At 52.1% G+C, this 25,592-nt stretch overlaps 8 protein-coding genes across 9 annotated transcripts; 4 read left to right on the top strand and 4 right to left on the bottom strand.

Moving 5' to 3' along the window:
* The first annotated feature begins 5 nt into the window (after positions 1 to 5).
* HMPREF1120_07805 lies at positions 6 to 5,108 on the top strand. 2 transcript variants are annotated; one of them, XM_009162037.1, is made up of 4 exons: positions 6 to 344; positions 404 to 1,170; positions 1,222 to 2,332; positions 2,381 to 5,108. In XM_009162037.1, the coding sequence occupies exons 1-3, from the start codon at positions 316 to 318 to the stop codon at positions 2,217 to 2,219; spliced, it is 1,794 nt and encodes a 597-aa protein (XP_009160285.1). In that variant the 5' UTR covers positions 6 to 315; the 3' UTR covers positions 2,220 to 2,332; positions 2,381 to 5,108. The 2 variants fall into 2 exon arrangements, with proteins under 2 accessions (XP_009160285.1, XP_009160284.1); XM_009162036.1 differs by having other exon boundaries at positions 1,222 to 5,108.
* On the bottom strand, positions 3,828 to 5,687 carry HMPREF1120_07804 (uncharacterized protein; the record flags this gene model as incomplete). Its single annotated transcript, XM_009162035.1, has 7 exons — positions 3,828 to 3,969; positions 4,040 to 4,213; positions 4,289 to 4,632; positions 4,726 to 4,868; positions 4,939 to 5,040; positions 5,104 to 5,162; positions 5,233 to 5,687. The coding sequence occupies 7 exons, from the start codon at positions 5,685 to 5,687 to the stop codon at positions 3,828 to 3,830; spliced, it is 1,419 nt and encodes a 472-aa protein (XP_009160283.1).
* A 799-nt stretch (positions 5,688 to 6,486) lies between these two features.
* Positions 6,487 to 8,062, top strand: HMPREF1120_07803 (taurine dioxygenase; the record flags this gene model as incomplete). The annotated part of the gene is made up of 6 exons (XM_009162034.1): positions 6,487 to 6,987; positions 7,038 to 7,107; positions 7,164 to 7,301; positions 7,368 to 7,452; positions 7,515 to 7,786; positions 7,843 to 8,062. Exons 1-6 carry the CDS (start codon positions 6,537 to 6,539, stop codon positions 8,060 to 8,062), a joined length of 1,236 nt encoding a protein of 411 aa, XP_009160282.1. The 5' UTR covers positions 6,487 to 6,536.
* A 523-nt stretch (positions 8,063 to 8,585) lies between these two features.
* On the top strand, positions 8,586 to 8,924 carry HMPREF1120_07802 (uncharacterized protein; the record flags this gene model as incomplete). The annotated part of the gene is made up of 1 exon (XM_009162033.1): positions 8,586 to 8,924. One exon carries the CDS (start codon positions 8,586 to 8,588, stop codon positions 8,922 to 8,924), a length of 339 nt encoding a protein of 112 aa, XP_009160281.1.
* A 1,115-nt stretch (positions 8,925 to 10,039) lies between these two features.
* Positions 10,040 to 11,052, bottom strand: HMPREF1120_07801 (26S proteasome regulatory subunit N10; the record flags this gene model as incomplete). Its single annotated transcript, XM_009162032.1, has 2 exons — positions 10,040 to 10,922; positions 10,988 to 11,052. The coding sequence occupies 2 exons, from the start codon at positions 11,050 to 11,052 to the stop codon at positions 10,040 to 10,042; spliced, it is 948 nt and encodes a 315-aa protein (XP_009160280.1).
* Positions 11,053 to 11,844: 792 nt separating this feature from the next.
* Positions 11,845 to 13,848, bottom strand: HMPREF1120_07800 (MFS transporter, PHS family, inorganic phosphate transporter; the record flags this gene model as incomplete). Its single annotated transcript, XM_009162031.1, has 1 exon — positions 11,845 to 13,848. One exon carries the CDS (start codon positions 13,846 to 13,848, stop codon positions 11,845 to 11,847), a length of 2,004 nt encoding a protein of 667 aa, XP_009160279.1.
* Positions 13,849 to 16,354: 2,506 nt separating this feature from the next.
* HMPREF1120_07799 (uncharacterized protein) lies at positions 16,355 to 16,957 on the bottom strand (the record flags this gene model as incomplete). Its single annotated transcript, XM_009162030.1, has 1 exon — positions 16,355 to 16,957. The coding sequence occupies one exon, from the start codon at positions 16,955 to 16,957 to the stop codon at positions 16,355 to 16,357; it is 603 nt and encodes a 200-aa protein (XP_009160278.1).
* Positions 16,958 to 17,365: 408 nt separating this feature from the next.
* Positions 17,366 to 23,858, top strand: HMPREF1120_07798 (uncharacterized protein). The gene is made up of 3 exons (XM_009162029.1): positions 17,366 to 20,696; positions 20,745 to 21,026; positions 21,079 to 23,858. Exons 1-3 carry the CDS (start codon positions 19,700 to 19,702, stop codon positions 22,647 to 22,649), a joined length of 2,850 nt encoding a protein of 949 aa, XP_009160277.1. The 5' UTR covers positions 17,366 to 19,699; the 3' UTR covers positions 22,650 to 23,858.
* Positions 23,859 to 25,592: the final 1,734 nt, after the last annotated feature.

The raw sequence follows: 25,592 nt of genomic DNA, 5'->3' as shown, positions 1-25,592 counted from the left end.
CTTGAGGCAACTCGAATAGCGGCTTCTGCTAAAGCGTCGGTGGCTCCATCGAAGCATCGATTTGGGCCTGATTTGGCCCGCGGCGTGGGATGCCCGCTCCCAGCTGGCTCCTGCTGGACACCGTCTGGGTCCTTTGATGTAACATGGTTATCAATTAGTCCAATATCTCGATTGCCTCTGTGGCCTGACGTTGCATCACGATGGCACCGCTAATGTCAGATGTAAAAGCCCTTGTTTGCCGTCGCACGATCTCATTCCTTCCCGAGACATCATCTCTTCTCCAGCAATCGCGGTGTATCTGCAGCACAGCAAGCCATGGCAGACCACCACTCTGAGTTCACACAGTACGAACGCTCTCATTCTCTCTGAGCTCGCAGGACAATGCTGACACGACTCGCTACAGGCTCCATGCAGAGGTCGAGCAAACGAGACGGGCCTCTGCAGTCTCTGCAATCTCGGAAAAAGTCCAAGAGAAGCCTCCCCTGCCTGCGACGGCCGAAGGCACTGCTCCCGAATCGATCCCTGAGAAGGGCGAGAGCAATGTAGAGACCCCGGTTGGCGGCGAGCCTACAGACTACGAGAAAACAACGCTGCGCCATGTTGGCGAGAGTCTCCCGCGTTCGGTCTGGCTGGTTGCCGTGATCGAGCTTTGCGAGCGATTCACCTACTATGGTTGCCAGGGTATCTTCCAAAACTATGTACAAAATCCTAGGGATGGGAGCTTGGGTCCCGGTGGTCTCGGCATGGGTCACCAGGGCGCAACTGGTTTGACGACATTCTATTCATTCTGGTGCTATGTGACGCCTCTTCTGGGAGGATTCATCGCAGATCAGTACTTGGGAAAGTACAAGACGATCCTGTCCTCTGCAAGTATCTACTTTGTCGGTCTTCTCATCCTCGTCCTTACATCGATTCCCGTCTCTTTGAATCATGGAGCTGGCACTGGAGGCTATGTCACTTCGATCCTCCTCACTGGCATTGGTACCGGAGGCATCAAGGCGAACGTGGCTCCTCTCATTGCTGAGCAATACACGAGGAGACATATGGAGATTGCCGTGACCCAAAAGGGAGAAAGAGTTGTCATCGACCCTTATGTCACCATCCAGCGAATCTACATGATTTTCTACTGGACCATCAACATCGGCGCCCTGTCTCTTCTTGCCACCCCTTGTAAGTTCGGCCTCTTCCCCAGGGCGAGGAAACTTTGCTAACTGGTTACAGATATGGAACGAGATATTGGCTTCTGGTCCGCTTTTACTCTGTGTATCTGCATGTTTGCAGTCGGTATCAGTGTTCTGGTCCTCGGCCGCAAGATGTACGTCGACCGACCGCCCGAGGGAAGCGTTGTCAGCGACTCGTTCAAAGCCATCGGGTTGATGATCAAGCACCGCAGCATGGATGCACCGAAGCAGTCATGGCTGCGCGCAAAGGGAGTCAACAAGACCGTCACATGGGAAGACGGCTTTGTCGAAGAATTGAAGCGTGCTCTCACCGCATGCAAGGTCTTTACGCTCTACCCCATCTACTGGGTCGTCTACAACCAGTTTTCCAACAACTTTGTCACCCAAGCCCTTCAGATGAGAGGTCACGGCATCCCCAACGATCTGATGCAAAACTTTGATCCCATCTCGATTATCGTTTTCGTTCCGATCTTGGATCGCCTGGTCTATCCCCTGCTGCGCAAGAAGCGCATCGCCTTTAAGCCGATTAGCCGTATTGTCACGGGTTTCACCATTGCGTCGCTTGCTATGATGTACGCTGCCATTGTCCAGCATGAGATCTACATCCGCGGGCCCTGCTACGAACATCCTCTTTGCGACGCTTCCATCGTGAACGGCAAAGCGCAGGGTAACGACATCCACATCGCCATCCAGACGCCAGCTTATATGTTGATCGGTATTTCCGAGATTTTTGCTTCGGCAACGGGCTATGAGTATGCATACACCAAAGCCCCGCCGCGCATGAAGTCGTTCGTGCAGTCGCTCTTCCTGCTCACCAACGCTTTCGGTTCGGCCATCGGCGAGGCCTTCGTCCCTGCCGCCTACGATCCCGCCATCATGTGGATGTATGTCGGCCTCTGCGTCGGAACTTTCTGCGTTGGAATCCTTATCTGGGTCTTGTTCCACCACCTCAACGCCAAGGAAGAACAAATGAACTACATCGAGGATGATGTCCTGCCCAACGACCCGAAGCGGAGAGAGTCGCATATTACGGCATAATCAGGGACATCGCATGAGCTATCGACGGCAGTCAGTTCTATACTCTATACAAGGTTCTCGGATATAGATGGACTTGCTTAGACAAAAAGCAACAGCCACGAGACTCTTAACATGTATGCATCCAGTGTAAGGATAGTCTCCTGATACTTACTAGGTACTAGGTACAGATAATACGCCTTTTACAAAATAACAGACCGTCCCCATAAACTTTTGGAACATCGCGCGTGTTTCCTTGACGAATTCGGAGCGAGTGCCACCACTGTGGTCCTGTTGCGAAGGAAGCTATTTTGTAATTGGTTGAGTTGGGGCGTAAAGTGCTGACCCTCCCGAGTCTCCATGTGGGTTGTGGAGCAAGTTGTACTTCAAGTTCGGCTGCTCCGGAAGCCATCGATTTTCCGAACTTCAAGCCGCCAATCATAAAAACTGTTTATACGTTGACCCGGTCATCCTTTTTCCTTCGACTGCAGTGCGAAAAAAGCAATCTTGAATGCGGGTCAGACTCATATTCTGGCTGGCCTTTTTGGTGGGTGGCCCTTATTCGGGTCAAGCCCAGATCCAGCGAGAAAATTCATTGTTCCTGAAACTCGGGGTGGCGTGTGACAAAAAGACTCACGTGCTCACCTTGACGGCGGTTCAAACACCACCCACTGCACCTACAATGTACTGTAGGTGCCACCGGGTCCCCGAGTTGCTACAAGCATTCGTACAAGTACTACGCTGCAACTCGGCAATCCTCGGATCCAGTGAAACATGAGCGAGACCGGCAAAGGATTCTTGAGGCCCTGATCAGGCGTTTAAATCAAGGATAAGGTATGATATCCACTGTTATTGAAACCCTGAACCCACCACCATACTACCTGATCATTGTGAGTCCCTTCCGTCTACCGTTGTACATGTCTGGTACCATGTCCTGCTGCCGACCACACCGTCTATGCTCGACTCAGACTACCCTGGACCGCCCGTTAAATTGTTTCCATCTCCAACACCCGTCAGATCACCACTGAGCATGAATCAGGCAACCTTGCGCGAGCTCAGGATCGTCCGTGGTGCCCGAGATGATTCTCAGCAGTTGTGGGGAACTCTTTCGTTACCATCTACAACATTGTACAGTTGCAGTTCTCTTTCAGCTATAGCGCTTTTGTTCTAACCTAGAGCTCTACTGCTATGTTTTGATTTACCGTGGTTCTGGTCAGCGAGGTCTCGATTTCTCCGTGGAACGTCGTGCCCAATCATGGCGGTTGGAAACCTGCCCTGCCCTGTCCTTCTTGGCCCGCGTCCCATGCCAATGGTGCAGCAAATCGAGATTGAAGTTCAATATGCGCTTCTTCCCCTTTCTCTACGGTAATCTCGTCCACTGGTAGTACATGCATGGAGGTGTTGGCCACTGCATGATGCCGGGCAAGGGTCACGTTCCACTGTCCTGAACGACCGGCCCGATATCAATACTGATAGCAACTAGGAAATCAGAAGTCGATAGATTCCAACCTCTATATTTGTCGTCCGCTCCCCCAAAGCTGGCACGCTGCTGCCGTCCTTTCCATCTAGCTAGTGGTCTATGCCATTCGGCCATGTTTCCCGAGTCGTCCAGAACATACGTACAGCCAGACTCTACTTGGGCACAACAGCATCCTTCTCGACAGGAGTGTCTTCTCCAGTCGTTGTCTTCTGGGACCATCGATGCTCGTGCTCGTCCTTGACTTCACGCACGACAAACCATGTTGGAACGATTTGGATAGCCCAAAGCACCAACCTAAACAGCAGAACATATGTCAGCAAAACCACACAGCAAGAAGTGAGCTTTGCTGTCGGCCTGAACTTACAAAATACATTCGGCGCCCATCATACTCCATTTGACCTGAACGGCATAACCCAGCGCCGCGCCTCCGGTATTGACAGCCTTCAACATACCCGTGTATCGCGCAAGTTCGTCAATGTCGTCTGTCAAAGTGCCCACAAGAGCATACATGAAGACTTGGAAGCCGTGGTCGACAAACCTGCGCGCCAGCCCAACGTCAGCCCTGTTTTGAGTGGTCCAAAAGAAAGGGGGAAAGAAAAAGGTAAAGACCCACGAGAAAGCCAAGATCCACAATGCACTTGCATAGTATTCGCCCTGCTTCCAGTCCAAACCCTTGGGGTTCGTCTTCGAATACCACCATTGCACCACGGTCGCCCAGACCCAGACGGCGGTGAATGCAATGTACAACGAATAATAGGCCCAGCGAAACTTTTGCGATCGTCTAAATCTGCCCGTGTCCAAGAACCACCCGGCCACCAATGTGCCGAGAACGCCAACGATGGGGTTGAGGAATGCGATCAAGGCTCGTCCACGGACGGAATGGTACACGGCCGTGAACGTGCTGTTGTACGATAGAAACCATTGGGAGAAGATGATCAGGGGGAGCAGAAGAACCATCTAGACCGACAAAAAGTTAGTACGGTGTGACTGTGTACTGTAAATTGGATTTGTTGCAAAACTTGCCTCTCGTCGTTGAAAAGCCGAAAATACCCTTTTCAGCTCTTGCCACGCACTTGGTTGCTTGCTCTTTTTCACAGCTCGTCCATCTCGCCGCACCACTTTGTCCGGAGGTGATAGCAAGAGTGCGATGAAGGGACCAAGACACGCCAACGCAATCAGAGGAATATAAGTCACTAGAGAGAGAATCAAATCAGCACGTTGTCTCGATTGGATTTGGATGGACAGCACTGCCACGGCACGCACCTGTAGATACTTTTCCGGCCTTGTCGTTGGTCACATTCAGGGCCAGGGAGATGGTGCCGCCGACCAGCTGGCCCACGGAAATCGAACCGTACCAGATGGCAACTAGAAGTCACAAACAGATCAGTTATAGTTCTGACAGCTAGGCTATGATACACAGTCACTCACTGAAACGACCTCTAAACTCGGGTTCCGGATATGCCAGCATGATGGCTGCTTGCACGACCCTTTTGCAATTGTCAGTCCACTCCAGGAACTTGCGTCGTGGCACACTTCACAGTGTAGACGTAGACATACCATAGGATTGCAGTCGTGAAGCCCTGGAGCGCAGACGTGGCATACATGGCCCATATTGTGCCGTATCGACTGTTGCTGTATAACGCTGCTGCATACAGGCCAAAGCCCACGACTCCGACACTAAGAACGATTCGCTCGCCAAAGATATTGACCAACACTCCGGTCAGAAAAGCGAAAACAAAGTTCATGCCGTAGGACATTCCGCTGGTGATGTTCACCAAGGTCGGTGTGCGAAGGCCGCCGGCGCCCAAGGCATTCAGTGATCCATACATCCCAGGCCCGCAGAAGAACACTCCCGCAAGCACGGCGGCTTGGAACCTCGTCGACCGGAACCATGGAACATGGGCAGGCGGGACAGGCGATGTCGACCTGGAGTCTTCATCGTCGAGCACGGTGTCATGGGCGTAGGCCTTGACGGCCGCACCCTCGAGGATTTGGTCGGCTGGGATAGACATGTCTTGTCTGGATTGCTTGGACTTTGCACGTCGAAGAGGCTTTCGGCAGCGCCTATGTCTCTCCAGCGGTGATGGTGAAGCTGCTAAATCTGCGACATAATGAGAGACAGAAAGTGATCAATGAACACTAGCAATATATGTATTTTTCGGCGACACCAGCCCGCTGGTTCGCCTGTACCTGCGCCGGAAGGCTTGCGCCCAGACTGCATGGCTTCCAACATTGTCGCAGTATGCCTCAAATGTCGGAATGTTGACCGCTCGAGAACGTGCTATTCAAGCACGCAAGATACCCCTTAATCACGATTGCCCTTGATACACGAATCATGTTGATATTGCGCATGTACCAGGATCGCGTCAGCCAGGCCAAGGGCACGCACTTGAGCGGGTCCCGCTCAATCAGGCATTACGCTTTCGGGAATGCTGCTGTCCACCACCAATAGGACAAGGCTATTAGTGATACTTGTGGGGATTCAACTCCCACGTTCCGTACAAACATTGGGATTGATTATGCAGCACCGCGATTTTGGCAGTAGCCATGGACACGGTACCTAGGTACTTTCGAAATGCCGGGTTCCCAGCCACGTGGGATGGGTAGGGTTTTCGGATGGCGACATGAACAACTCTCTCCTCGGATCCGTGAGGTCCAGCCAGGCTAGTTTCAAAGCGACGGGATCCAAAGCACGCCATTTCTGCAACAAGTTGTCCGGCTGCCTTGGTCGGCAAATTGCCCGATGGTCGTGGCTGTTATAACGTAGATGATCCTCCTCTCGACTGGAATCGAACACGTCGTTTGTGGTGTACAGACACCAAGAGCTGGGTTTGAACTGTGCTGTAAACAGTACCTGCAAAATGGGAGACGCCTCAGTCGCATCAGGACAGCAGTTGCCCGAGCCAAATCTCAGTGTCAATGGTGAGAGGGTCGAGACATACAGCGATATCAAACCAACCGATGTCGTTTATCCCGACACCCCGGAAGTCCCGGCCCTTCACCAACGGGCATTGCCTTTACGACCATATGGAGATCACATCCCTCCAAAAGGCATTCGCAAGCCTGTAGCGGTTCCCAAAGACCGGGCTCTCTTCGCAAACCCGAATCTGCCGAATCTGTTCTCGGGTTCCGAGGTACAGCGTGTGGACCTGACTCCGTCGCTGGGGACATTGATCACTGGGATCCAGCTGAATGCATTGACGGATGCGCAAAAGGATGAGCTGGCGTTGCTGGTTGCACATCGTGGGGTAGTCTTCTTCCGTGATCAAGACATCACGCCCGAAGAGCAGCGAAAGCTGTTCGACTACTATGGTAGCCTTGCATCAGCCTTGAATGAGAAAGTCGTGCTGACAATGGCCTAGGTGTTCCTGAAGAAGGGGTCGATCCAGAGAATACAAAACCCAAGACCCACACCATCCAGGAACAGGAAGAGTAAGACGCTGGTGAGTCGGTTTCCGCTCAACGCCCTGCTGACCGTATTTCCCAAGGGATTATCGAGGTGTCTATGTCCACTTCAAGTGGCCGTTCGCCGACTTCCACGCGGACAGTAGCTTTCAGGCGAATCCTCCGTCTTTCTCACTCTTGAAGATCGACACTCTGCCTCCAACTGGTGGCGACACAGCTTGGTACGTTAATCAAGAAGGCGGATATGGATCGTCAAAAAGTGGCCCTTCAGACTAACGCAATCCCAGGATCTCGGGTTACGGGACGTACGAGACATTGTCCAAGCCTTTGCGAACCTTTCTGGACGGGCTGAGTGCATGGCACACATCAGGTGTATGTTCCCATAATCTTCTATTTTCCCGATCGTGTCTTTCCGAGTACTCACATTTCAATAGCTTGTCTACGACTCGGTGACAAACTTCTGGGGCAAACAACTTCCAGAAAGACCGGTAGAGACGCTTCATCCCGTGGTGCGGACACATCCAGTCACTGGCTACCAGGTGTTGAACCTGAATTCCGGTTTCGTGGATCGAATTGACGGCCTGAAACGTTACGAGTCGGACAAACTTCTGGAACTGCTCTTCACACATATCCACACTGCCCAGGACCACACGGTCCGATTCAAATGGGAGAAGAACTCGGCGGCTTTGTGGGACAACCGGTATTGGTTCTTTCGTTCGACACCGTCTTGAGCTGGAGACTTTGCTAACTTTGTACAACTAGTGCTGTTACTCACCGCGCCACTCATGACTATGCGCCGCTCCTGCGGAAAGGAACGCGTGTCACCATCAAGGGCCAGATCCCTCAACATTCACCCGAAGGCATAACGAGGCGCGAAGGGGTGATTCGAGCTTTGGAGGCTGGCAAGGTCTCGGCAGTCCATGATGCCAACACCCGCAATGGAGATTATAAATCGAGAGGACTGCCTAAGAGGTTCGGATGAAGTGATAGTATCAGAGAACCTAGAGCTTCAGCTTTCGGTCCTCCGCGTACCTTACCTTGACAGCAATCATGGAAGATTGCAAATGATTGGAGTCCTGCGATTTCGATTGTATTTAAATGTATCTTCACCATTTCATTCAATGTCTCGTGCCGCTCATATTCAAATTGTGCCTGTTACTTGCAGTGCTGACGTTGTTGTACATTCATTGAATTTGTAAACAAAATCCGCCCTCGGGACCGGAGCGGAACCAATAAAATAATCAAGATCCTGAACTCGCCAGTCACTCATCAATGTGCTTCTGTTCCCTCATTCACCACCAGGTACCACTACATCTCAACACGACCGAGCCAGTCCCTACTATTTTTTAAATCAAGCATTATTATTTTCATCTTCTGCCTCTGCTCTCTTGACTCTACGTACGGCTCCCGCTCCTACAGCACCACCTCCCTACCTCAAACATATCAGCGTCAACAACAACAGCAGCAGCAGCAGCAACAGCAGTACCTACTCAGGGTCCCCAACCATGCTCCGCCGCAACCCCACCGCCATCACCATCACCTCCGAAGACATCGCATCCTTCGAAGAAGCATATCTCCGCCGCCTCGCGTACGCCAAGTATCTCAAGACGGGCGAAGACCCGGACGGACTGTTCCGCAATGAACAACAACAACAACAACAACAACAGGAACAACAGCGGCCAGGCGAAGCAAGAGGCAGCAGCAGAGCAACATCAGGAGGAGTCGGAGTCGTCGATCCCAATGACGAGTTGAAGCCTCTGCCGGGAGATAAGGCGCGCATCGTGCGCAGTCGGGAAGAGCGCATTATTGGTATAGGCGCTGCCGGAGGTGGTGGTTCGAGATGAAGAGAAAGTGAGCATAATGTTGGCTTGGATCTTGACGATGTTGGAATGACACGAACCGAACCGAAACGAAACGAAACGAAACGAAATGAGCGCGAGAAACGGAATGAAAAGGATACTACTATGAGATATCTGGTCACCTACCTGCCCACCTACGGTAACTACCTGAAGCAGGTAGATGCGATTCTGCGCCCAAAGGGACAACGTGCGAGCGATATCATACCATATCACACTGCACAGACGCCGAACTTGGGTCAAAATCGTCAAGAAGACAAAACTGCAACCACAGACAGGCACCTGGGAAGGCCGCTTCGCAACAGCTACTGGGCGAGCCTGGATATGCATCGATTTTGGAGCCAAGATGGATGCAGAGATATACTGCAACGGGACATGGTGGTAGCACTGTCTCTATCCTGGCGGACGAGCTGGATCTAAACCCTCTAACGAGGACCAAACCAAATTATGCTTGAATTCGTGGGACTAGGAGCACACAGCCGGGAAGCAAGACAGCAGCCGAGTTGCGTCTTTCTCTATCTCTCTCCATCTCACTAAGTTGGTACGGTACGGTCAGGCGGCCCCAGATTTTGTTGCATGGTTTGAGTCAGACACCGAAGGCTTCAAATTGGATATTGCGAAATGAATCACTATTACCCACGCAGTGAAGATAGAAAAGGGATCTAGATAAAAGCCGAGGAACGAAGGATGATTTCGAGGCGGAATGGTCACACGTCGATTGGATATCTCGCTCAAGAGGCATGAGCTTCCTGTCTCCAGAAATTGTTGTAAGAGGGACACGGAAATAATATAACAGGTGTAAGGAAGGTCATCAACACATGTGGAAGATAGTGGTTCCATGCAAAGTTGGAAACTGTGATGGCTGAGGCGTGCATGCTTAAACATCTTACACAGTGGCAGTTCCTATAGGACAAGGAGAAACGCGCCACAGAAAAAGAACACCACCATAAAAGCGTAGAGAAAGTACTTGCATGAGGAACAGGACCATCTGGTTCGGATCTCGCGGGGGCTTGAGGACGGAACAAGGCATCCGCGGTAGTCATGGCCTGGACATGCTTCTTCAGAGCTTAATATTAATACAAGGCGACGAGCAAGCCGCCCCATCATTCCTTTTTGTCGTCCTCTACCGTCGGTTGTTTCGAGTCGGTGCTATTCCCTTGAGCTTCCCCGTTCGTAGACTGCTGCTGCTGCTGCTGTTGACCCTGACCCTCTTCCGTGATGGTCTCCATCCTGTCACCAGCCTGTCTTTCTTGCTCCTCGCGAGCTCTGCGTTCTCGTTCCAGTCTGTTCTGCTCTTCCTCCATACTCATGCGCAGAGCCATAGCCAGCTCCGGGTCTGCCGAAGGATCGACGCCGAACTCGAATCCAGCCGCACCACCAGCGCCCTCGCCACCGCCGGTCTCGACACCTTCCATGCCGCTTCCTCCGTGGCCAGCATCTCCGCCCATGTTGATGATAGGAGTGGTGATGAGGCTATCACTCAGTAGACCTGGTCCAGGCGGGATGACCGCCAGATGGTTACCTTCTCCGGACGAGCCGCCAACAGCCTCAATAAACTTCTCCAGGATCGACTTGGTATTCGATTCGAGGGCGTCGCCGAAAGCAACAAAGTCGACCGACACATTGTTCTTCTTGCACTTCTTGGCCAGCTTGACCAGTTCCTTCTCCGTGTCATTTTTGTCTCCGAACTTGGGGTCTAACTCGCTGCATATCAAAACCACAACCCGTTGCCGCTGGCTCTTGTTGGCCCGGTGCTTGAGGGCCAGCATCGCCACGCTGATGGCCGTTCCTAATCGGATGTGGCCCTTGATCTTGGTGTCATGTAATCCGGAAAGCAATGCTCCGTAGTTGGTCGTCGGCGTTGTGAGCACAGTAGGCCCCGTTCCGGCCATCGACATCAGTCCGACCGCTGATTCCGGATTGGCTGACGTCTTTGCGTTGAAAATGAGTGACACGGCTTCAGACTGCGCCGAGAATCTGTTCGGGCTGCATGACAGACGGGTTAGCGGTGGAAGAAAAGGGTCACATCAGATTTGGACAGTTGGACCTACAGATAGTCGCCATTCCTGCTCGCCTCGCTGTTGTCCACCACAATCATAGTCGCCTCGAGCACCATGATGGCGGTCGCAGGTCGAGAGTACCCAAGATTAGGACTAACGAGGGTGGTAGAGGTAGGCTGACCTCGTGTCTGGAAGAAATTGGGAGTGTCTGGTCGATCTTTCACAATGTTGAGCTGGTCAGAGGTTGTGATCGGCGGCGGATTACTCGGGAAGATCCAAGGTAGTTGTCGAAGTGTTCAAGTTGTCCGTGGTACATAGCAAGTGGCCAGTGTCAGTATCTCCTGCGGCTGAGGTCCGGGAAGTCATAATAATACGGGACCGTAAGGCAGCGCAATGCACGCGTCAGTACGGCGCAGCGTTGGCCGAGTAAGGAAGCTCCTTTGACGCCGCTTTTATGCCTGGTGCTGTTGCCCTCAGTCTGCACACTGAAACAACTTCAGCTGGTGCCTCAGGCTCACAAAGCACCGTACAAGACTATTCTGCAAGGCCTGATTCAGGACAAAGCCATGAGAGATAGTGCGATTGCCTGTAATGTAGGATCCCATTATTTTCTATGTATTGTTGATCACCAGAGACTGAGTCGGTCGTGCTGAAATCATAAAGCTAAACATTGAACGTGAACAATCTAGGTCATCTAATCATCGCTGGACACGCTTCCAACCTCACACATTGCATCCGATTTTTGCCGTCTCCCTGTACTTCTTCGCTTATCCAAGCGGGACGCTTTGTAACCCATCGAACCTTTACACATCCTCCTCAAAAAATGTCCATCATGCGACAGCATGAGTCGCCCGTCGCCCGTCAAAGGTGAAAGGCCCAGAGGCCAAAGCCCTTCCGAAGAAATCAAATCAGATGCCTTCACCGTTTTGACCTTTCAGGCCTTCGTGAGGAGGGATCTTTTCATTCTCGGCACCCTGGATCAGAGGAGATCGAGTGGACCGCTTGAAGTAGGAGCTGACGTTCTCATGGAAGTCGTCATCAAAAGCATCGTCGTGCTCATCGTGGGCGTGTTGCTTCTCTTGAATCTTTTGTGCCATGCGCTCCTCCCACTCGGCCCGCATCTCCTCAATTCGTTTCTGGTAGTCGAGCTCGGGATCGTAGTGCTTGCCAACACCCCGCATGCGCTCCCACAAACTCAAGTGTTTGGGATGAATGGCAATCCCATGGTACTCGTGTTCGCGACCGGAACGGATGTACGCCCAGCGGCGCTCCTGTTCCTTGAGATCCAACCCGGTTGTGTCGGGCATGAAGAGGACATTGAGGACCACTCCCGCCAGGCCAAACCACGGGACGACATAAAACTTGGTCTGAGTGTCAATGTAGTTGTAAAGAACAGAAGCCGTCAAGGCGCCGAGTTTGCCCACGGCGGCCGAGAAACCGTGAGCGGTGGCTCGAACGGCAACGGGATAGACTTCGGCGGCGGCAATGAAGGTGACAGAGTTGGGGCCAAACTGGTTGAAGAAGGAGGACAGGAAGTACATGGCCTGGAACTCCTTGATGTGGTTAATCGAGGTGTAATGCTTGAAGTTGAACGCCGGGACGATGAAGAGGATGAAATCCATCAGGAATCCAACACTTTGCATGTGCTTGCGACCATAAAGTTTGTTGTCAATCAAGAAGCTGGCCAGATAATACCCACAGAGCGACACGCCGACATTGATGAGGTTGTATAGCCAGCCGGGCATGATTGAGTTGCTGTGAGGCATGATGACCTTGATGAATTCGCTCTGGAACAACTTGTTGCCGTAGAAGAAAATGTCGTTCATGTACCAGGTCCCAGCGGTGGCGATCAAACGCCCACCGAAGTGGCGGACGGTGAGAGACAAGGATTCTGTGTCATATCCAGTCACGGCGTTCTTCTTTTTGGCGTACTGCAACTGTTTGTTGGCGCCAGATTTGACCTTGAAAGTACGCCAGTAAACCAGCCACAAGGTGCCGACGGCGGGAATGGCGAACGAAACCCGGAAGGTATATTGCACTGCGACCTTGGAATAAGGGGCATTGCCACTACCATGGTGGAAGATCAAAAGCAGCAGGATGAGAATGACTTGGTTGAAGAACTGACCCCAACCTTGCATCAAGAACGCGCTGGTAACCTTGCGGCCCCGGTGGAGACGGTCTTCCCTGGTCGAAATCTTTCCGGAGCCAACCGAGTTCTCCATGCCTGAAGTAGCAGTCATGGGGTACTCGCCGCCAACACCGATACCGTAGAAAAACAGCGACCAAGCATAGCAGATGACCCAGCCGTTCTGAGTGACACCCCATGAAGCAGTCAACATGAGCAGGCCGATAAACATAATGGTTGCATCTTGGATCAGACCCCACCGACGGCCGATCCAGTCGCCGATGAAGCCGACGAGAATTTGACCGACAATGATACCACAGATTTCGAGGTAGTCGACAGCCTTGATCCAGGTCGGGTTGCAAATGGTCTGTGAGTTCCAGCATTCGGCGAATCCCTTTTGGAACAGAGGCTTCAGATTGCCGATCGAGAAAAGCACGTATCCTTCGAGACCAAGGCCGGCACCAGGAAGAACCATGTTTCGGAAGTAGAAGCTAACGGGAGCTAGAGGGTCCTTTTTGAACATTCGCCAGAAAGCCCGAAACTCCCGTCTCGTTTCTTCGCGGTTGACTCTGCTGACGAATCTGGCTCGCTGAAGCCAGGGCAAGTCGGCCCAGTAGACGCCATTTTCATCGTAACTGTCGTCGGGCTTCAGGATCTGTCGAAAGACTTCCTTTTCGGCATGGGTCATGTCAAAATCAGCATATTCGAAAGGAGGATGATGGCCCGTGACATCTGGCCCGTGAGGGGGGTTCGGCCCGTAGTCGATCACTGGCCCGTCGTAGGACATGTTGTCAAATGGACTGTGCAAAGACAGAAGAAGCAACGGCAGATGGTGACCGAGCCGGGGTTTTGGTTGGAGATGGAGAAGTGCAACGACTCCTTGGTGACAGTCGAAGCAGATCGGTCGAGCTTTGTATAAGAGGGAGATGTCGTCAGTGACAATAAGAAGGAAAACTCCCTATGTCAGCCAAGGCGAACAAGCGAGTCGGTGATGGTAGGGGTCGACGGCGGAGAGCTAAGCAACGACCAACTCCAACTATAAAGTGCTTGATAGTCGGATGTAGCGGATCGGAAGCAGGGGTCGTATGTACAACGACTTCTGATCAGAACGCCTCCCGTGTAGGTGGCACCGGACAGGAAAGGTCGAGAGAGACCAAACAAAGCTTGGGTGTAGCCACGAGATCAAGGGCCCCCAGCTGATTCGCTGACAAGCGACCGTAAGAGATGACGGCCGGCAGCTCGCGTGCCCTTGTTATTGGTAGTCAATGCCACCGGAACGTGAAAATGTCGATGTCGATGCTGCAAGATGATGATCTCGTCGGCTGCGATGTCTTGTTATGTGCTGAACTCGCCAGAGAGGAGGGTAGCAGGCAGAGAGAGTTCGTCAGCCTAGCTTTATGAACCGATGAAGGTAGCTAGGTAGTATACAAGAATGAATGCAAGGAGGAACGAGTAAGAAAGACGGATGTTGACGTAACAGAGGAGGCTCTGATGAGGAACACCAGGACAGGCTCTGATATCGAGAAATTCGACGTCTTCCTCTCTCAACAACCTGAGCAGGAGCGATGATGAGAGGAGCTTTACTTTGGAAGAAAGGGTCTGAAACAGGTCATACATCTGGAGAAGTAGGAGAAGCGACATAAAGATTGTGCGAGGGAACAAGCTCTGCACCGACCTGGGACCCCCCGAACGGACTCCGGCCAGGGACCAAAGGATGGAGCTGGATCCATCCAGGGAAGACTCTGCTATGGGGTCGGGCGGGCGATCTGCAGGGCGAGAATCCGGATGGACAAACCTGAAAGGCTCCTCGCCTTGTCCTTCCACTCGAGGCCGACGGAGATAGCATTATTTCTCGCAGTGGACAGTGGAAAGTAACGCGGATGGCGAGCAGTTCCATCGCAGCGTTGCCGACGAGTGGGTGGTCGATATTTGCTCCAGCCAACGATGAGCTCAGAAATCCAAGTCTCGCTCCTGCCGAGTGGAAAATTCGTCGACGAGGTTGGATTAGGACACTCAAGACCCACCCACGTGCACTGGTAATTGGCTCTGAATCGACGACATTGTTGGGTCAAACCTATCGCGGTGCCAAGCGCTGGCCAGAGCCCGGGCACGTGTTCTCGCCGCTTCCGCCCCAGCTTCAGATTTTCAGATTTTGCTGGCTGGAGGCAAACCCGCTCCAGCTGCACAATGCACAATGTACACCAGCAATTATTGTAGCTGTACATTTGCATACCTGATATCATTGCGAGGTGAAGGTTATTATATTGTGTACGTCGCACCATTGCATTCTACGTACCTTGTTTCCAGGTGCAGCGCAGGATTATCCATGTTTGATCGGCTGCGGCGTATCTGCGATATAGCCGGCATATATCCATAGTAGTTGCACCACTGAGGAATTCATTATGTGTGAAGATGTTATGAAGGGACGGCAATACCCCATGCTATTCCTTGACCTTGACAGCCAGCCATGCCTGATCGATCTCATTATCGTGCCTGTCGCCAGTATGCCAATTTGCTATGCTACTCGACAACGTGTGCCGTGGCATCCTCCCAAAACCAGCTAATCAATGGTACCGTCACTTGCACCTGTCTGGAATGGTGAAATGCTAGACATCAATTGCCTCGAATGGGTGAACGGCTGTCCGAGAATGTCATGTCTTTCTCCTCCAACACAGTCGAATATGCATACCTAGGTATCTGCACTTCATGTAGGACCACTTACACTGCAGGACTCTTCGGTCAATCTTGATGTCTCTTCTGTTAAGATTCCACAGTAGTAGTGTAGAGACGTGGTATGCAGTTGGTTACCTCTCCTTTACCTTATGCAATCCATCTGATGTACCCCACCATCAGCCTTGCAGAAGCACCATAGCCTATGACGTGCGAGGCTGCGGACCCCGGCCAAGCTTTTCTGACAAGCAGAGGATTAAGAGAAAAATGCCGAAAATTTTGGTCAACAATCGCACACACGCGATCACACCCGCCGGGGTAGCTCAATCGGTAGAGCGGTAAGTTTCACTGCCATCCAACATCAACCGTTTCATTCAACTAATATCTTCTCAGTGTGGCTCTTAATTCATAAGACACCTCAAGGTTGCGGGTTCGACCCCCGTCTTCGGCTCAATTCCGAATTTCTTTTTTGCGTTTCATCGTTTTTTGGTCAATCGCAATGCACGGATCGAACAGTTGAGACCCCATCATCTTCATTCATCTAGGGTCCGCATTTATTTCGGGCTGCAGTCTTATGTGGTGCCAGTAATCTGTTGAAGTTCCTTTCTTTTTATTGTAGATTCTCATTCACATGTTTCGAGCATTTTCTTGATGAAGCTCTGTAGAGTCGGGTTCCATAGTGCCGCCGCTACTCTCTCCTTATCGGCCAATTGCTTATTCACCTCGTCTGCAGTAGAATGTGTGCCTTCTTTTATCCGTACGTCCACCCTGAATCTTGGTGGCAGAGATTCCTCCAACCGCACCCGCACTCCTAAGCCTATCACGGTGGCCAAGCTGCAATGTTGTATTGTGGGTGTGATCAAGACGGTGACGGTCTGGAGATTGGAGTTGGGCCGGCTCGGAATGGTGGGCTTGATCGATATATCGGGGAGCGATACGACGGCCAACGACCCCAGCGTGATGGGATGTTCGGGGTCTGACATTGTAGCAATTAAGTCATATATTTCTTGCGCATCAATCGGCTCATCCTCCGCATCACTGTCGCTTCCCTCTATCGACGAGGGGCTTGAAGACCGCATGAATGGATCATTGTCGAATGATGGCGCGGGATAGGCAAAGGTCACATCCCCGACAGAGTGATTTTTTCGTGTTGATGGCCGTCGTCTCCGCGTCGGCAAGTCTGAAGGGTTGAGAATGAGAGGGTTGGCGTTCTTTCCGTCTTCCATGGTAATGGCGCGGGGCAAGTAAGCTGCGCGCAAATGGCAAACAATACTAGTATGAGCGAGTCCGAGAGGCCCAAAGTTTCGCGAATGTAGGTCTCAACGCGCAGAGATTATTGACGACACAAGGGCGCGTTGTAAAACGGGCGGTGGCTGCAAGTATGAACGTTTCTAGTGATCTCTACAACGTATGATATCAAGTGGCAATAGTGCATATACGTTGTAAGTTGTGAAAATGGAAGTCGGAATTGCGCCGAACTGGCATTAATTTGATTGGTACGAGATCTGTCATCGCGGTACTTTCGCTCCGCAGTATGACCACGTGATGATACTGCGCAGCACAGCTACATTATGCGATGGCGGCATCTGCCTTCTCATGGCTGGTCTTCCGTTCTTCCAGCTTTCGTTCATATACGATTTCATTTACTCGTGACAAAAGCACACCTCGCAAGGAGAAATCCATCGTCTCGTGCTCTGTACTCAAGCAGAGACCGGACGCAATCTGCAGCGAGCGCCGCAGAGTTTCAGTCGGCAGTCTTGATGGCGCCGACTCGCTTACGGACGATCTCGGTGACGGTGGATTTCCCCCTACCGCTCAGCTACAGATATATTATATCGCAACATCTTCTATGGTGGCCGATCAAAACGTCCCGTGTGTCTCTCTATGCCCAATGTATACATAGCCTGACATGGCCCTGTAAAGCCCCTCCGCAAACGGCCTCAGGACATACAACGACACATTCCAGAATCTGTCGGCCGAATTCGGGCCACAACAAGATCAAGATCTGCCGGCCGCCGGTCGCCGTGGGCCTGTGGTGTCAAGCATAGTGGGTGATCTCGCGGGTCCACCGTCGTGGACTACACTCCCACAGTGGAATTCTACAGACCGCATCCAGAAGGAGCAAAGTCTAACTCGCAGCTTGTTCGAGACGGTGTTGGCTTGTCGCACCTCCTGACCTCGGGTCAGGCATTTAAGGTGTCGACGTCTTCCACCCTTTAGACATGATGATGTGGCAGTTTCTGATCATCCGCAGGCTTGCACAACTTCTCTGGCGTCATGTCCAGAGGGCAATCCAACGGGAAACCCTGCAGAATGAAGTACCTGGACGCACAAGAGTCTGTCGCACACTAGCGATGTAACTGTCCGAATGTATAAATATTCCAGAAGCATGTGCTTCCCAAAGGAATTCGGTATCCTCAGATTGTTGTCAAACCTCCACTCCCTGTGGAGCGTTCGAGTAGTAGCTTAAAGACGTGCGACATAGGAGGATCCAGGAAGAGTTTGAGAATAAGCCTCTAGAGGCTCTGGACGCCTTGATTCGCTCCCTGGCTGATGTCAAAGGAAAGCTACGTGCGACCATCATCCTTCTCACTGCCTACCAAGCGAGAAAAGCGATCGTTACGCTCCCTCTGGTTCATGCTTGCGAAGGCGTACACAGCACAGATTTAATGGACAGACTCGAACTCTAAAGACGAACGCGATGATCGGTCATATCGCATATGTTCAGTATTCGGCCCTTTAGGAGGCCCAGAAGCATCCATTCTTTCTGGGTTTTGCTCACACGACATGGCCCCTGATGGTGGTGCTACTGTTGAAACGAAAGCAGAGGCTCATCAGCCTTGGGACCCGGTTATTGATGGATCCTTCATTGACAGATTTTCTGACGTTGCATTGGATGCTGACGGCAATAGTCATGACGGCCATCCAACGAGGACGGCCAGACAGCCAGACATTTGCTTCCACTCTCCAGACCAACCACGGGCCATCCCCCTAAAATTCGTATTCGAAGTCACCGTCAGACCCTGGAGAGATTGTCAAGACCAACGGCCCCCTCTCGCCAGTCTCACCAGTCGCGTTCGAGGTTCGTTTGTGCCTTTAGGCCCGCACAAACGAAAAGGGTCACCAACATACTGCATGCTGCTGCTACTGCCGGTGCCCTGGGTACTTTCGAACTTGCAGTATTCCCTAGCACTGCCGCTCAGTCATTGATCGCTTACGTCTTCGCTACCAGCTCGATTATAATATAATCATACACTATTGTACTGTCGCAAGGTCCTGGTGGACGCGCAGCTGGCCTAAGTTACGAGCAGGAGGCGCGCTACGTATCAGGTGCAACTTCTCAAGCGTTCTGTGGCGCCTTCGCTCGCATGAGCCTGCCGCGATCTGGACGTGGGATACCCGAATCCGCCCACTTTTTATGGCGACCACTGTCTTACCACCGTTATTGGACTTCTGTACCGCTGCTGGCACTTGCTGCTGCTGTTTGTGCCTAGATTTTTCTTAATCTGATCATCGTCCGGCAGCCTGGCCATCATTTGACGGACCTTTAAGCAAGCCTGGCCGTGGATCACCCCGGACCAGTGTCTTGTCCTAACTGTCCTGTCCTCTTCTTTTGCAGACACATGATATTTTGTTCACGTGCCGAGGCTCCAAAAGTTGTTGACTCTTGCGCCACGCAACACGAACCACCACCAACCACTTCGAGCTCGCTTGAAGAGGACGCCCCGATCTTTCCGCATTACTCACCGCGACATTATTGCCATCCGCGCTGATTTGATTTGCGCCCGGCGAGCTTTCAAATCCCGCCCGACTTCATTATCTCTGCTTTTGCCGGTTAAACACATCGGCCCTAGTAATCGTCAACGGCTAGGCCCCCCGCCTTGACATCGGAGTGCTCTCCTAGAACAAGCAGTCGCCGTTCTCCCACTTGCCCGATGGGGTGTGATTCCGCCGTCGGATAATGTACTATGCAGAGCTATCCGACGACGTCCGGGCCTCCGCCAGGGCCTCCTCCTGGGCCCAAGAACTATGTCTTCGTCGATGAGCATAACAGGCACAAGCGTCTCAAGGTGATGCGCGCTTGCGAAGGATGTCGTCGTCGCAAGATCAAATGTGATTCCGCCACCACCAACACGTGGCCTTGCGCCGCATGTGTGCGCCTGAAACTACACTGTGTTCCCCCGGCAGGAGGAATAGACGCTGAAGCCGGGGACTTAGGTCAAAGTAGCGGGGCGGAAGGCTCTATTGAACCGCAATCGTTTCTATCAACTCCATCCGCCCCGACTCAATCGGCGCAAAGCTATGCGCCGGCTGTTCAGGACTTCACTGTCGGCCAAGCCAACACATTCGCTTACGATCCTTATGCCACCGACTATCAAAAGCCTCCGTACGGCAACGTCGCGAGACAGTATGGGAGCTACTTTCCGGATCAGCAACAATTCACAGGGACTCTGAATGACACCTACCAGTCAGATTTCTCCATATATGGACAGGCTCAACATGACTCTCAGCAACCTTTTGATCGAGAGAACGCTGACTCCTCACCGGCCGATCCCGTCACGGCTGAAGGGCTCATGGAACATCTTGGTTCCTTGAAGATCGAGGAGAATGGAATCGCGCCGTACCTGAGGTCAGAGAAGAAGGACGGCAAGGAACCCGACACTCCTGTTCAAGAAGCCGAGCCGGAAGTCAAAGTCCCCACCGTCTTCAATACTGGGGCAGGCTCCCAGATTAGGATCCCACCAGCTCTTATGCCGTCGCAGGAAGAAGCTATGCGAGCTTTCAAGATTTTCTTCCGCGATGTCCATCCCTATGTCCCAGTCTTGAACAGGAGGCGTTTCTACGAACAATGGCACAATGACAAAGATTCCATATCTCCGCTCGTTTTGGAAGCTGTCTTTGCCAATGCCGGTCGCTTGTCGGATGATCCCGCTCAAGGGGCACAATGGATTGCAATGGCGAATCGTAAGTACTTCTGGAATATTGTGTGATCATGAGACTGATACCGATCAGAACATGAGCCCTGTTTCCTGGACAGTCCACGGCTGAGCACTGTCCAGGCGCTACTACTTTTACTCAAGGCTCGAGAGAGCGTTCCTAAACGTGGCTATTACTATCGATCTTGGATGACTTGCAAAACTGCCGTGAGCATGGCCAAAGATCTGGAATTACATGAGCACCACGAAATCCATGCTTCTGGAGAATCTTGTGGGTCAGACCCTGTTGAATGTCTGACCAAGACGCGAGTGTGGCAGACCCTACTGGTCTGTGAGACCATGGTTGGAGGGCCTCAAGGTTGGTTGCTTCTGTGTAGACTAGGCGGACATAATTCACTGACATCGTCCAGGCCGTACGGATCTTGGAGTCGACCCTCATTCCGTGGATGCTAGCACGAATCCCCCATGCTCCGATATGGACGACTTCGAAAAGGCCATATCCCGCCAGTTTGCCTATTTCGTTCGTAATGTTCGCAACATCCGCCTGATCACCGGCGTCTCGCACAAGCTGAAGAAAAAGAAGGATTGGGGTTTGGACCAGGAGTTTGTTGCGTACAATGCCGCTTTCAAAAAATGGCCGGACGAACTACCCAAAGATCTGCAAGTGGTGTTGCCGCCGAATGGTGGCATCCCGTCGTTGCCCTCTCACTTTGTCGGCAACATGCACTCGCATTACCACCTCGGCGTCGTCATGCTTCATCGACCGCAACTCAAGGCATCCGAATCTTTTGCGGCCGACAGCCAATGGAGACACCACATGAGCGTATGCTACAACTCGGCCAAGGTCCTCTGTCGTCTTCAGGAAGGCATTTTGGCCAAGTGGGACATGGTGGGTCTTCAGTGTATGCAGCGAGGCATCAATTTCACCATTTACGCCATATTGACCTGCATTATGCTGCACCTGATTGCCTTGTCGTCTCCGGATCCCGAGTACAACTCTGAAGCGCGAGACTATTTCGTCCGACACATGCGCATATTAGAACGCTGTGTTGCCGCATGGCCAATGCCAGATACCGAGGCCCAGATTAACGCGTTACGTGCTGCCTTTTCGGCGGACGTCAACAAACCCTTTGAGCTCAAACCCACTTTCCCCTTGGGCTCACCATCAGACCAGTCCCGCTCTTCTCCCGCGTCCCAGCCGTCTTACGAAAAGCAGAGCCTACAACAACAGCAGCAGCAACTACAGCAACAACATCCGCCACTACCCCAGACTCAGCCCCATCAACTTCTCGATCTGCAACAGCAGCAGCAGCAACAACAACAACAGCCTCAACCGGGCTCTTATCTACCTCAGCACATGAGCCAAATGCGTCAAGCGCAAACGCCGTACCTAGCAACGCCTCCCGTATCGGCATATTCTAGTGATTCGAAACCTCAGACGCCCGTTTTCGCCCAGCAGGCCAGCTTTGAAATGCCCGAGCAGCAGTTTTCTTCGGCCATGCCAGCGGCAACCGGCGGGTTCTACCAGCAGCAGCAGCAGCCGCCCACATCGGCCCCAGACATGAACGTCCAATGGAACCCAACGCCGATCATTGAACAGTTTGACGCGGCATTTGCCATTCCTCCGTCCGCTTTGGCCCCGCCCCCATCCATGTACGGCAGCACGGGGTCGTCGCCCCCAGGAGGGAATATTCCCGCCAATTTCCAGGCCAGTTTCACCTCGGCCGGATCTCCTACGTACGGCTACGGGCAGCAACAGCAACAGTACTTTGCCCAGCAAATGCAGCCGCAGTCGCAGTCTCAGTCACAACAACCTCAACAGTCTTTCCATGACACTTCCTCGCCGCCGATCCCGACGCCTTATTCTGCGAGCCCTGTCGGATCGTCCATGCTGATCACCTCTCGACAGTGGCAGCAAAGCGTGGCCAACGTCATTGATTCAGCCGGTCTGAAGAGAAGATGGAACTATGGTCAGGACTGAAGCATGGCATGAGCATGGCGCGTAGGAACGTACCAAACATATTTGTATCGGGTCCCAGGCATATGGACGCCAGTTAGACGCCCTTGCGAACTGCTCCGCTCCAGCATATTCCATCCACGTTCGCCCAGCCAGGGTCATATGGATGGGGGACTCGAACTACTACAGTAGTAATGGCTGGCTGGCTCGGCATGGACAGTTTTTCATGTCCTCCGTGTCCGCGCGGGGAAGGAGCACGCCATTGGCACAGCGGCAGAGGAATCGAATCCAGACACCATTGACAGTGATGAGGCACATGAACTCCGTACAGATACATTCTGTTTACGTATGCATGTGAACAGGAGACGTATACCATACCATACCACTACCACACTTTACAATGAGACCACGAACGGACTGTAATGTCCACTATCAAACAAGACACAAGACAGTCAAACGACGAACGAATTGAATCTATGATCAAAGCACGTATGGCCAAAAAGGGATTGGATCGGATTGAGATGGGGCACTCAGGGCATGGTCTTGGAATTCAGCCGTTTTCAATGAAATGAGTTGAGGGCAAAAGAGACCGTCTTAACAGGATGATACGCACTGGGACATGGTAGAATGTGCTGGAACGGAATACCTAGGATGGGTTGGGTTGGGTTGACTAAAAGGATAGTACTTGCAGCGGGAAAGGGACCCCAGCGAAGGGAGGTAGATATCTATATCTCACGAAACTAAACTGGTTTGAAGCAGCATGCAGCACGGAGAGACACGATGATTTCTCTTTGCGAATAGGTATGCTATGATCACCATGGGATATGTTCGAAGGACATGAGCTGCCCTGGTCTGGCATGGGCCTGTCGGTGGAATGGAATGAAATGACTGGTTCGGTTCGGTTCATCAAAGTGCACGCATATGCATGCGTGTGCATAGGGTAACTCAGCTTGCAGCTACTCAGGCTGGACCAGATATTTGAGATACCTCACATCAATGATGAGCTGACCATCTGGATCATTCGTTGAATTGAAACCGCGGGACCGGATCGCATTCGAAATTAAATATGAAGTGCGGTGACCGAAAAGACTTGTCACAAGGGCAAGGTGCTTCTGCCGACTCGGGTTTGTCATCAAACCAGCCAAGATTTCAAGTAGAACCAAGTACTGTAAATTAGCCCAGCTACTAGTATCAGCAGCTGGCTTCCCGGTGCGAAATCGAAGTCGAAATCGTCCAGACTCGTAAGGATGGCCGAATCTCGGTTGCCCGAGTAGCTGCCCTGTGTCGGACGCTCTTTCCGTTTCAATAAGACACTTTGTCATGCAACAGCATGGCTAATATCTTTTCATCACACTGCACGAAAGGATAAAGGCACAGACACACACTTGTCCATCCAAGTTGAACCGCAGTCATGATGATGTGTGGCTATCGTCATGCAAGTGAACCGCTCCGCTTCCGCCCTCTTTGGTTCCATTCCGGCCCAACACAATGCTGCCGGCGGCGGATTGTGTAAAGCAAATCAGTAGAACAAACACATAGACAATGTATGGATACATGACCTCTGGCCAGATACCACGTGTCGGCGAGAACGGGGCCACCCGATCCGTATTGTCAGCAGCTTGAGGTCCGGTAGCAGTAGCAGTAGATTGTCCATCCAACCCTGCTCTCGCGCCTCCCTTGCCGTGCGTGTGCCATCGTGGTCGTCGTCAGTGTAGAATCAACGATCTGCGATCAACAATTGTCGTTCACCCGCTTCCCTTCCGCCACTGCGTCTCTTTGGTGCTGCTCAAGCTCAACTCGACTCGGCTTCAAGTTGTAACCATCCATGCTTGCACTAGGCCACCACAAGCAATCATGTTCTTTTCGTCTTTCCTGCTCTGCTTCGCTCTGCTCTAGAGAACAAATCCATTCCCCAGCGCCAACCGGATGTGTTGTGTTGTGTCAATGCCATATCTGTACCATATTGTCTTGTCTCTTCGCTCAATGTCTTTACATCTTCATCATTTCGTATCTTTTTCTTTTGTGTTTGTCTCTCCATCTCTCTTTCCGTTGTGTATCAGGACCAAATCACCTCCTCGTCAACCATTGATTCAAACTCCTCTCCCAAGCATCAATCCTAATCGGCATCTCCATCTGCCAAAAAGGATTCTTGCACACATAATCCGCATACCGCTCATAGACCCCCTTCATGAGGACATCTGTATTCGGCATGCTCGGATCCGTAAACAACAAGAACTTGGTCCCGCTGAGTGTTTGAAACACTGTGAGCCTGAAAAAGGACGATTCTAACGATTCGATTCCGGACGGTGGAACTGTTGGGTCTGGATATGTCCAATTCAATTTTCGTGATGATCTTGATCCTCCTTCTGGGTTCACAACTCCACCACTGCCATTCGGTTCTGCTGCGGAAACGGTGGGAGGTAACGGTATTCTCGGCGTCAATGATCTCGTAATCGCATGGACGCCGTGAAATGTGCCCGCGAGGACGAGATAGTCGTTGGTCGTGAGTGTGCTTGTGCCTGGAAGGCCTAGTGTGCCTTGCGTGTTACCCGCCGCGGTGCTTGTGGTTGTGTTCGTGCCGGTGCCGGGAGTCAACGTGGGAAATGTGCGGTGGTAGATGAGCGAACCGGCTTTGGAGATGATGAGGAGGGCGAAGACGGGCCTAGTGATTGCAAATGCAGGTGAATTGCAATGATTAGTGGGGGAACTTGAATCAGAGGAGGAAATAAGAGCGACAGCAAAAACTAGGACTTGTGAACTTGGCTTACATTGTTGTCGTTGTTGTTCAATGTGACCTGGACCACTGGAATGAGGGTGCAGCACCGCGCCCGCAAGAGACTCCGAGTCGGACAGGAATCGTCAAGATATCAGTTGTAGTAGTCGAACCATTTCTCTGTCTCTGTCTTGGGCTTGTCTTTCTCTGAGCGCGATACTTCTTTCCTGGACGTGACTCTTCGAGACGTGTCT

The sequence above is a fragment of the Exophiala dermatitidis genome (genome assembly GCF_000230625.1).
Source record: "Exophiala dermatitidis NIH/UT8656 unplaced genomic scaffold supercont1.6, whole genome shotgun sequence".
In the NCBI taxonomy this organism is placed as follows: Eukaryota; Fungi; Ascomycota; class Eurotiomycetes; order Chaetothyriales; family Herpotrichiellaceae; genus Exophiala; species Exophiala dermatitidis.
This window is presented reverse-complemented; position numbering and strand designations above follow the sequence as displayed.